The 18,345-nt window shown below is 37.4% G+C and overlaps 1 protein-coding gene across 3 annotated transcripts in view; it reads left to right on the top strand.

Moving 5' to 3' along the window:
* matn4 (matrilin 4) overlaps window positions 1–18,345 on the top strand; it is a 32,961-nt gene that overhangs the window by 6,366 nt on the left and 8,250 nt on the right. Inside the window, exons 2-10 of one of the 3 annotated variants that reach the window (XM_072381549.1) lie at window positions 9,339–9,481; window positions 10,677–10,852; window positions 11,046–11,204; window positions 11,444–11,675; window positions 12,732–12,854; window positions 13,495–13,617; window positions 15,272–15,394; window positions 16,700–16,825; window positions 17,209–17,331. In XM_072381549.1, the coding sequence (XP_072237650.1) occupies window positions 9,406–9,481; window positions 10,677–10,852; window positions 11,046–11,204; window positions 11,444–11,675; window positions 12,732–12,854; window positions 13,495–13,617; window positions 15,272–15,394; window positions 16,700–16,825; window positions 17,209–17,331 (1,261 nt within the window). In that variant the 5' untranslated portion in view covers window positions 9,339–9,405. The remainder of the gene's footprint in view (window positions 1–9,338; window positions 9,482–10,676; window positions 10,853–11,045; window positions 11,205–11,443; window positions 11,676–12,731; window positions 12,855–13,494; window positions 13,618–15,271; window positions 15,395–16,699; window positions 16,826–17,208; window positions 17,332–18,345) is intronic. The other 2 variants (XM_072381550.1, XM_072381551.1) reach the window with 2 other exon arrangements.

The raw sequence follows: 18,345 nt of genomic DNA, 5'->3' as shown, positions 1-18,345 counted from the left end.
TGCGTTCCTGTTTGCTCTGCATCTCAGATATGTTATCTGGCCTTGGTGTGTGCATGCGTGTGTATACATGTGTGCATATAAAACTGTATCTCTCAGTTTGTGTTGATAAGGAGATAATCACCTGTTCCTGGACTGCAGGTTTCTCACACACACCTTTCTGGTTGGCAAACACTGAAGATGTGTCCAAGCTGATTTTATTTTTCAGCATTTCTGTGGCATCTGGTTTTCATCGAGTTTTTCAACTGGTCTAAAAATATAAGCCCTATCTGTTTTCTTGTGTTTAATAACCTCTTTATTAGCTATTCTTGTACATACCTCATGTGGGGAAGAGTGCTTTGGAGTCGATGATTAACACCTTTGAATAATTTCCCTTTATTGTTCCATCGTGAGGGGAAATTGTTCTTTCCAGTAATTCAGGTAACCATTAAAGACTTAAGTGCGTTAACAACTAAGATCTAAATAAATAATGACAGCAAAGTGCTGTATGATTGTCTGTGAGCTTATAATCAGCTAATCACAGCTGCACGGTAGAACCTTGATAGCTCAACAACATTTCCTTCAGACATAGTTACAAAGAGCTGTTACATACGAGACATTATGCCACTTGAAAGTAGAATAAATACATTTTCATCACTCCAGGATACTGGAAATACAAGAAATTCCTCTAAACTTTTTACGTAGTATGCCTCACAGTTTATATTTATACCAAACATATTTCTTCACGATGGGACTTTTAAACTTTGTTATGTTTATTCTGAGAACTACTTTGCTTTAAACTAATATATGATAAAGGTTTTACAGTAAGAAAAGTTCAACTAGCTGGTTAGAAATTCTTAAAATTACATCCAAACATCCTCCACCTTTGAAGAACCCAGATACTATGAATATGCCCCCATTTTCATCTAAAAACTCGAATTACAGGGTCTAAGGTGCCCCCTATATCACTAAAAGACCATCCACGGTGTCTTTACAGTTCACAGTCATGCACAGAAAGAACTTTCCACTTTCAGCAGATTAATTTGAACACAGGCTTTCAAACTCTGAACATACACCACCGTGTGCAGTAAAGCTTAAACACTCAGAACTAGTAACAAGAATTAAACACATGGTTGAAAGGTGAAGGACTTTAAACAACATAAATACAGCAATAACATTAAGCAGACACACAATAGGCAACTGGTAATACGGCAGTAAATAGCAAAAAAAACATTTTTTCTTTTAAATTCATCTTTTCATTGATAAAGGAAGAACGGTTTGTGTCTTCTGACTTATGTGATTGTACAGTTCAGTTAGGATGAAACAACAGGAAGTAGCTGACTAAATTAACACAGCTCAAAATCGAAACATAAAATAAGCCATGTAATTTGTTGTATCGCCATATACAAAATGTCAGCTTGTTGTTTTTACACCTCCAAATTTTAGATGGATAAATTAAGCAATTTGCAGTATTTTTCTCATATTTTTATCAGCCATTTCCACTTTTTCTAGTCTTTATGCTCAGTTAAGCCCACTTACATCTGTGGCGATATACTGATTATTGCTATATATCTAGTGTTATAAATCTAAATGAACTTTCAGAAAGACAAACTTATGCAGATAAATTAAACAACACCTTTAAATGTGAACATAATAGTGAGCACAGCTCTGGGCAAATCAGCAGCTTATAAAACATCAATCCACCAACTATTCTGATATTTTTCATTATTATTTTTTTATTTTTTTATTTAATGACACAGCTGATAGGTTTCACTCTGTGACGGAAGAATGTAAAAATACCTCAATCTTACCTCTATCTTACAGACTGGCGTGTCCTGCAGTAACTTTGTGTTACACAGGCAGTGCGACAGGCTGCTAAAAACATTAGTGTCATTAAAACAAACAGCGCTGCATTTTCTATCAGACAGCAGACAAAAAAAAGGGCAATCTTAATGACCAGAAACACATACCTGTTACACACTGCAGCTCACATTGTTTAGAGCTTTATTTTACTTCAAGTGATGTGATATGCCAGTGGAACAGTTTAGTCACGTCAGTCAAACTCACTTGAGTAGTGATGGAAAGACTTTGGAAAGTTAGGAAAATGATTGATCCAAAGTTAACACAAAAATGGGTTTGATTTAAATATGCCGGGTCCTGCCCTCTGACCTGAATTTATCAGCCGTGTTCAGTGAAATTTGGTTCACCACATATGAAATATACCAAAATAAAAATGTATTAAACTCTGGGAAAGATGAGAAAGCTGAGGAAATACACTGCTTTCCAAAAATCAAAGTCAAGAGTTTGATTGAGTATTATTAGAACATATGGTCCATTTCATTTTTCTATGACTCCAACCAGTTTTGATTGATGTGCTTACTAGTATTTAGTGGATTGTGGAATTCTATTCAAATAGGACATGTCAATGATATTCAACAAATGGCTGAGGTTCCTTCTTTTTGAACTGAAGTAAAAATGCAGTAATTGACTTGTCACACAGTTGAATCAGTAGTGTAATCAACACTACCAGTAGTTCCATCCAAATTCTTCTTTCCTGTTTAGTGTTATGTCTTCTGCAGAAGTCACAAAGTGATCTTGGTGTCAGGTGAGAGTTCCCGTTGCCTGCAGTTTGAGTGAACATCTGGGAGCAGTGCAGGGGAAATCTGGAAAATGCATTAACTGGCTCTTGTCTCCAGGGGGCAGTACTAACAGGAAGTACAGTCCTGATATTTTGTTGTTTTAAGGTTCTGCTCCCTTTCTTCATTGCACAAATAACTGATTACTGAATTTGGGCTTTTGATGTGTTCGGATTAACAAAAGCAAAGGGCCTGAACATGAAGAACTGGTTTAAAGACAAAGAAACAGGCAAAGAAGTTGGCCACTGGATTAAATGAAGGAATCTGAGGGCCTTTATACACCAAGCTGACAGTCAGCTGCCGAACATGTTTGTAGTGTCAGTGAATGGCTATCTGTCATTCTTGTATTTTGGTACATAATGCAGGGTCAGCATTTTTGGACTCTGTCGACATGTTAAATCAGTGTTTTGTATGTTAGCAGGAGACATAAAAGACAGAGAACAGCTGACTTGACATATCACACAATGTTTTAGTATGTCAAATGCAATTTCCACTCATTTATCATCTTCATTTCTACAAATGAACACTTTTAACAACACGTTTAGCTGAATACCAACTGATAAACCATGATTCAAGAGAGACCTGCTTTGTATGACATTACCAAAACTCCTACTGTGTTTCACAGGGACATAAAAAACTTTTTACTTTACTACATTTATCTGACATTTGGAGTTAAAATATACTTTTTAGATCAAGATTTTAAAAGTGGCATGCTTACAGATTTGATCATAGTTAAACCTCTGATAAATGAAGCATCCAAATACTGCTTTTTACAGCCTTTTTAATGCTCCTACTGTACATTATTGACATTACTGTCTCAAATGCTTTGTTTCTGCTCCTGTCTTTTTAAGGGCCTCCTCCTGAAAGGCACAGTATGCTGTGATTATTGGTAAAGTGTTAGACCCATAGATTGTTTAAAGAAGATTGAAGACGCACAGTGATGAAACCCATAATCATGATGACTCATATTATGAAGACTTGAGTTCAGCTGTTTGGTTACTGTCATGTTGGTCTTTTAAAACCAACAGTTAAGAGTAAGTGGTGGACCTTATGAAGCAATCTCACTGGTTTGCAGTGTGTAAATCACAAATAACCTCACTCGAATACATACCCAGCTTTACAATAAAGTTTATAATAAACTAGGCTATTTTCAAGATGAATGTCTGGAAAGGAAGAATTTTATTTAGTGATTGCGAACATAAATCCATTTGGAAAACGTCTACAAAGGTAATAGATCAAGTAAAAGTTGTTTTCTCGCTGACTTACATACAAATAGGCCTGTTTTTAAATCTTGTACAGTACACAGTGTGCTCATTCTTTTAGGCGTGCTACACTAGCCTCTGGGCAGACATCAAAGTGTTTCATAGGGTGCTTTCGAACAGCATGAACCTTTTTATTTTTCTTATTACTTCTTTTTATATCCAATAGTTCTTAACATTAGGCTCTAAAAATCTAACCAAAACACAGAGGAATGAACTGATGGGGAAGTCGTTGAGTCTATGTGAGACAATAGAATCAGAGGATTCCAGAAGTTGTCTACCAATCTGCGTCACTATAGTGTTTCAATCTGGAGTGTGAATGCAACCATAGAAAAGGCCCTCGAATGTACGTTCTTATTTTAGGAGCTAAAATCCCCATAACCCTCAGAGAGTCCTTAAAACTGTTTGGTCCTTTGATTTTGTCAAATCCAAGAAAAGGGGAGAATAATGGTTTTTGGTGTGAACTTTGCAGGGCAGGTTATTTTTATTCTAAACTTTTTCCCTCCCAGATATCCGTTAATACAAAAAAAAAATGGCCAAAAAAAGAAAGGTTTATTTCTACTAACTGGACTTAAAAATACTTTTTAAGAAATGGCCTTTGTTTCATCTGTAATCTTGCATGAATGCCAACATCAGCATGGGCTCCTTCTTTTCTTTCCAAGTACCTTTAATCTAAATGGCTGGTTAAGACTCCAGTATGTGGAATGAAACTGATCCAAAAACACATTTAGCTTCTGTTGTGCTTTGATTTTATATTTGAAGCACTTTATCTCTCAGATTAGACAATGAGTAATGAGGCTATTCAGTTAATCACTCGTTCATGTCGTAGTTTCACATGATTTAGTGTAGTTTTTACTTTTTTACGTTTTTACTTGTTAATGCACTGTATACCTAAAGGTAGCGAGGAAGCACACAAATTAAATTAGTTTAAAGTGGTAATTAAAGGAAATAGGATCTCCATTAGTGCATTTACCTTGTTTAAACAAACACTGTGACACTGATTCACAGTCACCATCGCTAGGAGCCTTCACCACCATCCAGTCAATTAAATGTTTAACAAGAAAATATTGAATTATAGTTGAATGATTCTCTTTGTGGATAGTTATAGAACATATGTTGGTCTGTGAGCCGCGCTGAGCAGCAGCAGAGATGTGTGTGTTTGTGTGTCTGCAGTGCTGAGCAGCAGCAGGATCACAGTAAATTGTTGTTTGGTTGAGTGGACGGTGGGGGAGACAGGAAGGCTCAGGAGGGGGGTGGTTACTGCCGTTTAGGTACAGAAAGTCCTACTGAGGAGTCTTTGTCTTATACACACACACTCAGGTTTCAAGTTTGTCTTAAGGCTGACAGATGGTGAAAAGACTCCTCTGTTAAGCTTTAGTGCAATTTTTAATTCATGTCAAAATTTCACATAAAACCCGTCTTTTTCCTTCTTTTTTTAACAGTATCTCCACTGTGCTAGTTTGTCAGATTTACTACTGTGGTTCATATTTGGCTTTACTTGCAAAACATTTTTCTGCATAAGCTGAAAGGTTTGATATTCATTACAATTCATTCAAATACAGTATACAGCATTTACCATGAGAAGATGTATTGGTTTGTGTTAGTAGTGTTTTTACTATCAGCGATCTCAGTCACTATTCTTCTATGTTTCAAATTGAGATGAGATGTTCAGTGTTGTGGCAGCAGGTCCAGCTGCACAAGCATGTTGGTGCATTTGAGTCCCTAATTTGCAATAAAATGGAGCTTCTAAGTTTTCCTAAACTGAAAAAAACACTTTCTTTGGGTGAAAATCATCCCGAACAGAGTCAAGCTTGCTCTGGTTTTTCTGACAATAGGCTGTTTGTTTTGAACTGAGATTCTGTTGGTTAAATGTGACACCAAGAGCCTGCACAACAATGCAGGTTCAACATAATCTTTAAAAGGTTTCATTTAACTAACCTTAACACTGGAGATGTTGTAACAGTAATATGATGCTGATTATCAACACCATAAGTCAACCAGGTTTTCTGTCTCTAAATATATGTGTGTTCATGTAAAACATTTCAGCACCGATGATTTACAATTCTGTATTTGTTTGAATTAATGTGATGCATGTGTATTCCGGATTTATGTGAGAAAGTTTCAGTCTTATTCTCTCAGGTACAGCACCAGCTCTTTCAAATGCACTTTACAACAGATAAGGAACAAACATAAAAGCAGTTCAAATTGATCAGTGGATTTATTGTACATATAACTGTAAAAGTAGATTTTCTATCACCCAGGCTCCAAAAATTCTAAGTGAAAAGGGTTTTACAAACATTATTGGTGTAGTTTTTCTAGTTTGAAACACTGCACACTCACATAATGTCTGAGAAAAAGGCAAATAAATCTTTCATAAAGATAACTCTGATGGATTAAAGTAATTAATTTCAATTCCAAATCTTTAAAAGTCAACAGGAACAAGCTTTAGAGCGACCAGTCTCTTGCAGTGAGACATCTCCAATAAAGATAGTCCTGAGTGAAAGTCAAACAGGAAAGTTGGTGTTTGACTTCAGGCTCAGCCAGAGAGGCTCTGTCTCTGTCCATGCACCAATGTCCTTTTTTACTTTTTAATATTATAGAAAATTAATTTGTTGGGAGGCTTTAACATTTACTTACATGCTTTTCTTCTCTTCAACTCACTTAACACACTGCAGAGAAGTCATTTGCCATCGCTACTCAGTCAAATGACTAAATAGTTATGTCAGTGAGTTCCCAAATATACCTGGCGGGCTGCTTTTTTATAATGTGTGAGAAACACTAAATAGATGCCTTGTAATTGTACAAAGTTTTTAAATTTAAAGCCTGATGTTTTTGTGCCACTTTGCATAACCTTGCTGGTGACTACTGTGAGTGGGGCCTCTCTGAGTTGCCACAACAGCAACAATGTGCATGTGCAAACAGCTCACTTTACAGCTGCAGCAGCAGCTTGTCACTGTCTGTCAGTTCAACTAAGGGAAGAAGCAGTGAGGCATGTGCCTAGAAATACACAGCTTTTATGGTGCAGTATTGTCAATTGGTCCTCCAGAGAATTGCTACATTTGTTGCTTTCTAAAAAACACAAAAGTGAGTAAAGTGGTTAGAAAAATAGCTAAATCTCCCAAAAGTTGCTAGCTGATATGAACCCAAGTGTAACTTTTATTGGTAGATGTTAGGCACACAAAAAATGCTTAGGAATACATCAAGGAACATGTCAAGGAACATGTCAAGGAACATGTCAAGGAACCCGAGGCGTTGACTGGGCCTCCCAGATCTCCCTGAAATGAAATATGATTGATATTCTGCAAGATGCGCTTGATCCACTGAGGACCTAAGTTGAAAACCTAAATTGCTAAGGGCAGCTACCAAAATGTAGACACAAATAAGGTGCTTCAGGTGTTTGGCTGACCATCCATTTACTAAAAAGATTTCCCTGAAAGTAAAGTAAAGAAAAAGTGGAACAGAGAGAAAGAGCAGATGCCGCAGAGAAAGGCAACGAGACAAACAGAGACAGAGAAAAGAGTTTTTGTCCTCTGCTACATCTGTTGACTCATGACTCTGATCTCAGCCTGTGATGGCCACAGTCTGTGGCTGCCAGTTAGTGATAAACTCTTGGCAGACCGTCTCTGTGGACCTAAAGACGGGTACTTGACTTTCATGTTGCCTGTTTGAATTGACAGAGTGCCCTGAACATAAACACATTCCACACATTATCATTACCCCCGTGCTGCTGAACTGATAGCCTACAGCGATACTGACAGACACACAAGCTGATCAGGGACTCTGTGTGTTTATCCACAGCCTTCTATTAGCGGGAATTGCTGTGCTCTTTAACCAGGTGTTTGCAGCCAAATGTTTTATGATGGGGCAGGACTGGAATGTCCCACTGCAACACACGCCTGTCATGGCCATTATTACCACTTTACAAACATGGAGAGCAGGAATTTACTGGTATTTCTACACTCTCTAATCACTTTGATGAGCACTAACAGATCAAGTGAGGCAAAACACATAAAGTGCTGCCATTTGATGCAAAAATGCATCATTTTGAGCATTTGTGCACTGAGGAGATCTTTACCAATGAAGTAACTTAGATTTGATAATCAGTAAGTTTAGCAAAAATAATTCACTTTGACATCATGCACCCAAAAAGTTCCAGTATATAACATAAAAAAACACTGCGATCACAAGCCCCGCCCCTCACCATGTGGCACTGCCATGTCATTACAATGGTTTGCTCCTTCTGGGCTATATGGTGGCTCTAAAGTGAGCTATTGAGCCATAGTTAGAGGTAAGTCAGTTTGAGCCAGTTGATGTAACTAGATCCTTCCCGCTGGACCTTTTAAGTGTACGAGTTTGAAATATGGTTCATTTTATGTCAAAGTCTGGTGCCTGGTTGATTAATCCATCAACGTCGACCTCCTCCATCTACATGACTGTGTTTTTATGACAATACTGCTCTGCACAATATTCCTCCCCTCTGCTGATGTTTAGGGTCATAATTTGCACACACCTTGAAGGGATTTCTACCTTAAATGTCAGTTGTTGCCATTTTTTAGATGACATAAAGGCTTTTGATAAGGTTGCATAGAGTTTTCTCTTTCCCACCTCGTCACGTTTCAAGTTTGGCATTTCTAAATAAAGAACCAAAGGCTGTAGTTAGAACTAATGGGATTATCGCCCTTTTTTGGCCTTTTAACAAGAACCCCTCAGAGTGCTCTTTTGTTTATAATGTTTTGTTAAACAGCAGTAGTCAGTATTACATAAGATGATTAAAGACACAAATGGAGCAGAGACTGGCACACAAAGTAGTTTTGGTCATTGATCACTGACATGTTACCACATTTGATGGACACTATGAAGTCATATTGTAAGGCTACACCTTTAAGTTATTTTGCCACCCACATGTTGGAGAAATCTTAATATAAGTGGGGATCTAAAGGCATGAAGCATCCTGGAATCAGACTGTAAAGCCATGGGAAGACTGAATCTTAACCCAGTGTTAAATAAAATAATAAAAAGAGAAAAGAAAAACATAGTGAGATGGAATTAGATTAATTCACTCTAGGAATAAAGGTAAAATAAAAATCAGGACACATTGCAAATTATAACTATTCCATTTTCAAGAGGTATGATGACATGGTTAAACAGTTTTAATGAAAGAAAAAAAAAACTAAGCCCAAAACTAAATAAGTCCTTACTTTTGCAGGCTATGCTGGAGTTATTTATGGACCATTCCTTTGTACAACAAAGTATCTTTTGTCTAATGGCATAAAAAAATAAAAAATCGCCTCCAAGCTAAAACTACCGCTCTTTCTCTATTGCCAAATATGAAATTGAACCAAACCCAGGCCATATGTTTGTTGAAAGTTTCTGCTGTTTGTGCTTCACATCAGCCTAAAAACTATGCATAATTATGCGTCTTGCTTTCTGCTTCAGCTCTTACTCAATTACTGATTCTCTTTCTCAGTGTGATCCTGTTCCAGTTGAGCCAAGTCCAGAGACCCATCGACTTGATTTGTATCTTCAGTTGAAAGATGAAACAGCTCAGAGCAATAAGCGGCTTCATTCTGCTGACCATGGCTGTCCTCGCCACAGCCAGACCAAAAGCAGGTTAGTCTACCGACACGGTGAGGACATCTGTAAAATGATAAAAAAAAATGACTTTTCATGACTTTTTACCAAAATGTTACAAATTTTTCTATTTGTGGATTTCATCCTCACCTTGAGGAATAATAAGTATGTTACATCTTTTTGATATTTTCTGAAATTCTGTAACTTTAGTAGAAAGTAACATGAGGAGTTTTAGAACATACAGGTCCTATACATACAGTCCTGTAGACCTGATTTACATTATATCTGCAGCTGACTTTGTTGAAATGGTCAGACAGCAAACTCATAGACCTATTTGTAAAATGTGAAAAAAGAAAACACATGCTGGTATTTCTCAAGTCTGTGTGAAACCAAAAGACAGATTCCACAACAGTCCCACATGTTTTCTTATAGCGACACCAAGTCTCACCTGTTATGGTTTCCAGTTTAAGCTCAGCTTTTGTGCAGAAATTCTGGATAAGCATTAATCAAACAATCCATTTCCAAGTCATAAAGCCACACTACAAACACAGACTCACCTAATACCTCATTCTTGATGATGTTACAACATGAGAGTGACTCAGAAAAATTAAAGACAAAAACAGGTGCCCTATGGCAGCAGAAGCCATGGAAAAGTAAGATCAGGTGGTAATAGTAGTGAAAGTTATACTCATGCACAAGCCTCTGCTCTCCTTTGTTTGAGACTAATGTAAATCTGAAAACCACAGACACATTTATACACTCATAATAGAAAAACGTTACGTATAAACAGCATATTGTTGTAAGTTTAAAGGGGGAGACCATGTTCCAAAACCACTTTGGTGCTCCAGCTACAGGTATAACGATATACAGCTGATGTTACTGTACTGTTTTCATTTTTATTGCCTGCAATTGTCAGCAAACATTGCTCAAACAGAAGGGATTTGTGCATTTGTTAGAGAATAATTTAGGCATTAATTTAGGGTCAAAATGCAAAACCCTTTCAAGATCACTATTCTCAATCTTTTCAGTAATGGTGCTCAGAGACCACTTGGTCTTTCCTTTAACTGGTTTGCCGTGCGTTTTATTAGCTTATACTGATTGTTGCATGTTTAAGATTTTAAGATTTCAAGATCAGATTTATTGTCATGCATACATGCATACACATGAAATTTGTCCTCAGCTTTTAACCCACCTGTTGGCACCTGTTGTAAACGGCTTTTAATCAATCCTCTAGGTCCTGAACAGAAGTGTAAGTCTGGTCCAGTGGATCTGGTCTTCCTTATTGACAGCTCCCGTAGTGTCAGACCACATGAGTTTGAGACCATGAGGAAGTTCATGATTGATATCCTTAACACGCTGGACATTGGACTCGACACCACCAGAGTGGGAGTGGTTCAGTACTCCAGCCAGGTGCTGCATCCACACTTCTTCAGTGTTGTGTTCTTTTATCATCGTGTCCTTCTTTTGTTGATGAATTTCAGCCTTTGCTCCTTCTCCTCTTTCTCTGTATTTTTATTAATTTACTGATTTTATCCAGAGTTGGTTGAAAAATGATCAACAGTTTCTCATTATCAGTGTCATCATTCCCTTCCTTTGTTATCAGGTTCGCAGTGAGTTCTTTTTGAAGACACACAGCAAGCTGGACAGCATGGTGAAAGGCATCAATGAGATCATTCCCCTAGCTCAGGGTACTATGACTGGGCTCGCCATCAAATATATGATGAATGAAGCTTTTACCATTGAGCAAGGCGACAGGCCAAAGGTATTATAAGACATATTACTCTCAGTATGCCCCATACCAATGTCTAGTTAAAAAGAAGATTTGTTTTATTGGGACAGTTTTTGCAGTATTTGTCCTGGTTTTATGAGCTGAACCTGAAAAAACTTTATGTAAACACTGCTATCACCAAACATTTTATATATGCACACATTGTTGACAATTTTGAAGAGAAATCGGTTTTAATCCAATCGATTTGATCCTGGTGTTTTTTCTTCCTGTAGGTTCCAAATGTAGCTGTGATTGTGACAGATGGACGTCCTCAGGACCGTGTGGCAGAGGTGGCAGCTGAGGCCAGAGAGAAAGGCATTGAGATCTTTGCTGTTGGAGTGGCCAGAGCTGATATGGCATCCCTGAGGGCCATGGCATCCCCGCCCTTCGAAGACCACGTCTTCCTGGTGGAGAGCTTTGATCTCATTCACCAGTTTGGACTGCAGTTCCAGGACAAACTCTGTGGTAAGACTGAAATAAACTCACTGACTGTCCAAGATATAAAGTGAATACCGTACTTTCCAGTAACTATTCCTGATCACTACAGAATCTTTAAAATATACTTGTACATTTATATGAGTTGCTGTTACAGGAAACTTTCCATCCACAACTACAATCAGATGCATACGACTTGGGCTTAAGACTAGTTGTTAGATCATTCCTCATATTTATGTTTCTTAACATTATCCTTTCAGGGAGTACAGAGTACAGCACAGACTGGAATGTAAACAAAAGCTGTACAAAATTAAATCATTCTATGTGAAAACTTAAAATTCAAGCTGACTCAAGACAACAGTAAAGTGCAGACTTACCATAAAACACTTGACCTTTGGGGAGTCATTACTTCTAGAGCTGACATCATGTTTTTATATAAAGTCCCATCTGAGACTGGCTTTCACATTTAATTCTGCTAATGGATTACTTTTATTTGAAGCCATCTTAGCGCAAGATTTAAAAACCTGAAGCCAAGTCTCGGAAATTGAAATTTCATGCAGTTGGGATCAGCTGGGAAAAAGTGTGATTCTTCATGTAATCAAGTGTCTAGCCTGTTGAAAAAAATCTCAATGCCCAAATACTTTTTCATAACAAAACTTCTCAAATCCTTCCCTCATGCTGGGATTACTTTTAACTGGACTGCTACTCCTGAAAAATATGGCTTTCCTCAGTGGGGAATGGAAAGGGAAGACAGACAAATGAAGTATAAAAACCGAATTGAATAAATCATTACAAAAGGAATCCAACATGAGCAATGTGTGGATACGAAGAGAGATGGTGTGTGGATAAAATTACTCAACCCTCACAACAGAAACCCAGGTATAATGGCTTATTGAGCTCCACAGCTGAAGCTGATATATTGTCCACACTGTATATGCAGAGGTCACATGAAGCTGAAAACATATCATCTTGATGGAGTTCTTTTGCTGCCACAGTTATTAAAAAACAATGCGAGAAATCAAACTGATAATTGCATCTTGGTTAAATAAACCTAAACCTATATTACGGATGTTGTCTGTACTGTAGGTGTTGATCTGTGTCTGGAGTCGGACCACGGCTGTGAGCACATCTGTGAAAGCTCCCCAGGCTCCTACCAGTGCCTCTGTCTGTCCGGATATACGCTGAATGACGACGGGAAAACATGTGCAGGTGACGAAAAATATTGGCAAACATGGACACATTGATAGAAAACAGTATGTTCCTTTACATCTAGGATACCATGTGCTCAAAAGTTAAATAAAAGCAAATGTGCAGAGGACATTAATGATATGACCTGAGGTGTAAAGTTGGAACAAGACAACTTTCAAGATTCAAGATTCAGATTCAGATTCTTTTTTTGTCATTCAACATAACATCAGAGATGCACTGCAGAACGAAATTACAATGCATTTTGGCCATGAACAGTTGGATGAATATCGTAAAGAATATCTCTGGACAGGAATATCTTTAAAGAATAAAGACTAAAAAAGAATAAGAAAAGAATAAAAAATAAAGAATAAAAAAATAAAGATCAGATCTATTTGTACACCTACAGAGTAATAGAGGTACTTTAAAATTTTTGTGCATGTCTATTAATGTCAGCTTTCTCCACTGAATCACACTGTATATACATATACAATTAGACACAAAATATAGACATTCACATAAACTTGAGGTAGAATTTAGAAAATAGATTAATTCAGAGGAGAAAAGTGGCTTGAATACAACAAAAAACATCTGGAAAATATGCTTCTATTTATCTATTCACAGTTAATGGTATTCTTGCATAATGTGTGTCTGTCTGTCTCAGCCATTGATCTTTGTGCTGAGGGAAAGCATGACTGTGAACAAGTCTGCGTCAGCTCTCCCGGTTCCTTCACCTGCGACTGCAACAAAGGATACCAACTGAATGACGACAAGAAGACCTGTTCAAGTTAGTCTCAAATGCACACATATACAAACGCGTTATATTATCATTAAACACAACAATATGACACATCTCAAATGAACCAGTAGCTCCCTGCAAATTAATAACTGAAGTGTGGTTCGCTTGAATTCATGTCAGATTAATTTACGCTGATTCTGCTACTTCCTCTGCTACTTCATTAAGCTGAGTATGGGTTTGCATCATGTTACAATATTTACAGCTGGTCAAAATAAAAGAATTCATATAAAGTGTTTTAATGGGAAATATCTCTGTTTGAAAACACTAAAGTGAATATGGACAGGATTCATGGCTACTTTAAAGAGATATTTCTTTTTCTTTTGTAGTCTTCAGCAGGGTTGTGTGATGTATTTACTGTATGAGAAGTTTAGTCAGAGTGCTCTCAAATCTGGAAGGAATTCTGATGGACTAGCTAAGATAAGCGCTGCTCAGAAGATGGCCACAAAAGAGCAAATTTCTACTCTCGAAAAGAACAAACTTCAGAAATTTTATACCAATTTGAACAAATGCTCAAACCTTCGTTTTGCATGAAACAGATGTTTATCTTGTCACTATTCCCTCAGCCAAAGAAGCATCATTGCATGCTTGGTGGTTGCCTAACATATCCTACTGCAGATCAGCTGTGACTGGCAATTTCCTCTTGTCCAATTCTAAATCACCACCAACGAGACCCGTAAAAGGGGTTTAAAAGTCACAGTTGAAAAACATTGTTTAAACCACTGCAAAAATAATACCCAGCACTAATCTATCTGACACAACTCCTGAAGGATTTATTTGATCAGTGCATGTAATTACACGGAGCACTGCAAATGTTCCTTTGGCTGAGAAAGATATAAAAAAAAAAACTACCTGATGCAAAATGAGAAAAAAAAATCAACACTGGGTTCCTACAGACCAAGAGGTCACAGTTAAAGGACCCTTATTTTTCAAAATAGCACCCCCTGATGACCTTTTTAGTTTAAGAGAAAGCTCAGTTTTTCTTGCCTTTTGAAGAGGAAAGAGTCCCAAAAACACAGCCAAAAACTAGAATTCTATTTTTAAAAAGTCATACAAAGTTAAATAAATTCACATAAAATTAAACCTGATCAAACTATTCTGGCTCGTGTTTCCACTTAAGTTGAAATAACCCCCTAATTGACCGTGCTAAACTTTAAATGAAGTGTGTTTTTTTAATGTTTGTTAGTTGAGGCTAGCACAATGCAACATTGAGCTCTTTCAAGTTAAACATAGCTTTAATCTTGACTAAACTGAGGTCTGCTAATACTTCTGAGGGCAAGTTTGCTGTATAATTCATGACACCACAGTTGATTTTAATGTCAATAAATACAATTTAATTCACATCGAGTGTTAACCAGGCAGTACTTCTTGCTTCTTCATACTTCTCCTTGTTTGATTTAATTAGTTGGATTTGATTGGATTCTGATTACATTGAATTGCAATCTAGTTAGCTTGAATTGAACTGTATTATTGAAGTGCCTTGAGATGACTATTGTTGCGATTTGGCCCAATATGAATAAAACTGAACTGAACTGAATTGAATTCAGCTGACTAACTGTGAATGAAAGGTAACATGGATGCTAACCCATACATTTTTCTGCTGTTCGCTTTGCTGCTGATGGCCCTGCCGCTTTCCTCCCCACAGTGATCGAATACTGTTCATTTGGGAACCACAGCTGTGATCATAACTGTATGAATGTGCTCAATGGCTATTTCTGCACCTGTAAGGAAGGATACAGGCTGCTGGATGACAGCAAAACCTGCCAGGGTAAGTGAGACAGATAGAAACACAACCATGATGTTCAGTGCTTTTGGAGGTGAGGATCCGGTTTCAGTCTAACCCAACCACTAACATAAGTGCATGATTTAAAAAGGATATTTAACTCCAGCATCACTGTATGAATGTAATATGGCATTAACAGCTAATTCCACAATTGGGCAGCACAATGCAAAATTTGTATTTATTTATTTCATCTCTGCTGGCCTACACTACCTGCCTCCACAGAAGGACTTTTAAAACTCTTTCAATCAGCTGTTATAGTGTCAAGTATTCCTGGCTACTATTTGTCATGGAAATCATAATCAAAGTTTTGATAAGACTTGCTTGCTTTTCGCTGTCATTTAGTGCAAACTCGAAATAATGCCTGACGAGCAGATGCAGCATAAGCTTTCCTTTTCCTCTTCCAATCTGAAGAAGAGTGCTCACATGATGACAATTAAATTACAGTGTTTGCCATTTCCTGATGCATTTTCTTATTTCATTTATATATTTTCTTACAACCATACCCTCGCAATAATGCAAGATCAGGTCTGTAAAAAGGGAAAATTAGCAGTAGACAGAAAGCAGAGGCCAATATTATCATCTTCTTTTTTTTTTTTACCCAAATTCAGTTTTTTTCAGTTCAACTTGGAAAGCTTATTCTATGGAAACTTACCAGAGAAAACAGAAATCATTTTAGTTGGCAAAAATTGTCAAACAGTGGATCTTTACATACCAGTGATGATGAGGTATTGCTGTTCTTAACTGCCTCAGGATATAAAAACTGACAAACGCCTTCAGATCTGGCATCATTCTTTGAAATTAGGGGGCAACTTTATGCCATAATAAGACAACAACCAAGCACACACACTTGATACATATCCACCGGGCATTGTGTTGTATGTGTGACAATGTAAGCGGCCAACATGTTTGTGCATATTCATGCATGCTGCAGACAGACTCATTTAAAGATGCTGCAGAGGCCGTTACACAGTCACACCTGCAGCACAAGATCCAGTTGTCAGAAAATTAAGACAATTTACAACCATTGGGTAACCAAAGACTTGCTACTCCCTTGAAGCCATACAAATGTGGACACAAACTGTGTAATTGTATTGTCAGTTTAAACGTGAAAATGTAAAGAGGTATTTTAAATGATAGATTGCCTGCTATTCTGATTCATAACTTCTGTTTGAATCCTGGGGCTATCTTGAGGTTGTTGTATGCGGGAATTCTAGCCAATTTATTTTTAATTTTTTACCACTTTTTTCAACACACAACAACTTTTACTTATTGTGTGTATGTGTTATTTAGCCATTGACCTGTGCGCTGAAGGGAAGCATGACTGTGAACAAATCTGTGTCAACATGGCACCGGGCGTCTTCACCTGCGACTGCAACGAGGGATACACCCTCAATGAGGACGAAAAGAGCTGTGCACGTTAGTCAGGCCCTTGCACAAATACACACATGTACACACACCAAGAAACATGCATCTTTGTGAAAGAAAACCCTGCTTGTGTATCCATCCTACATTGAAGGGACAGTTATCCTTTCTCATCAGTTCCACATTGTGTGTACCCTCGTGTGATATTCTATTAGATATAATCAGTTTATATAGTCTAGAAAATAATTTTAAAACACATTGTCATCATATGATCCACTTGCCTTACTTCAGCTTTTGCTTATAGACATGCAGAACCACAAACACACAGACAACAACATTGAAAACCACTCATCATGTTCCAGTTTATATGTTCCACAAGTTAAAAATGAGGTATAATCTAGCGTGTGTGTGTATGTATGTGTATGTATGTTAATTAGCCATTGACCTGTGTGCCGAGGGGAAACATGATTGTGAACAAATCTGCATCAGTGCACCCGGCGTCTTCACCTGCGACTGCAACAAAGGATTCAAACTCAATCAGGACAAGAAGACATGCACAAGTTAGTGAACATTTTCTCATTCTCATTTTGTGTTTTCACCACTGTGTCCCTGATTCTCATGACATTTTAAAATGGACCACTCTGATATTTAGAATAATGTTGTTTTTAAAAAAAAAAGTTTTACTTGACTGCTAATTGGTCCCCTTCAGTGTCACTGACTTCAAATAAAAAAAAAAATAAAATTACTGAGCGATCCAGAGCTGTAACATGAACACTTTTAATGTCTGCCCAATGCCTCAGCTGATAGAACCACAAAGGCTCACAACATCAGCTTGAAGGCTTCTTATTTGACCTGCCGAAATCAGGCTTACTCGCATGTATATAAGCAGGACAGTGTCAAAACCCTTTCAACAAAAAATGCAACGCATGGTAAGACCAGTGCTGAATGACAAATAGGTAGCAGTATGTACAGTATGCTATAGTTGCAGGATGTAACACCACTGTGGAAAAAAAATCTCCATGTGAACTCTGCGCATATACAGTCATACACATGGATTTGTTGTCATGTTGAAAAGGCCACAAGAAAGCATAAAGAGAAACGGTGTGGGGCTGGAAACTGAAGTTGTGAACTGCTGTATCTTTAGGTCAGTTTCGGGCTCAGAAATGTGTATAGCAAAGGTTGATTTACTTCAAAATGTATCAAAAGCATATTGTTTTAAGGTTCACAAACTTCTCTAATGTTTCTTTAAAATGAATATATCATTATGGATTATTGGCGCCAACAAAAACTGCAATGACTACTGCACATATCACTAGCTGTTGTTAATCAGGTTACTAGACCAATTTGAATAAAAAAGCCTCACGTGAACACAATCAGATAAGACTATATTTGATTCTGCCCAATCAGAATGTTGTTTAGTTAGATTGAGAGGGCTACTGTATCTTTTGATAACCTGATCAACGGGACAATGTTACCATACATACACTTAATTTGTCTAATGGGAATCTTTGTCTGTGCATTACTAGAACCATGCGGCAGTATATAATAGGTGATATGATGAGTTTCAGAGGGGT

This window comes from Leuresthes tenuis, unplaced genomic scaffold (genome assembly GCF_036924035.1).
Source record: "Leuresthes tenuis unplaced genomic scaffold, fLeuTen1.0.hap1 SCAF_3, whole genome shotgun sequence".
NCBI lineage: Eukaryota > Metazoa > Chordata > Actinopteri > Atheriniformes > Atherinopsidae > Leuresthes > Leuresthes tenuis.
Note: the sequence above shows the minus strand (reverse complement) of the source record. Positions and strands in the feature narration are given on the sequence as shown.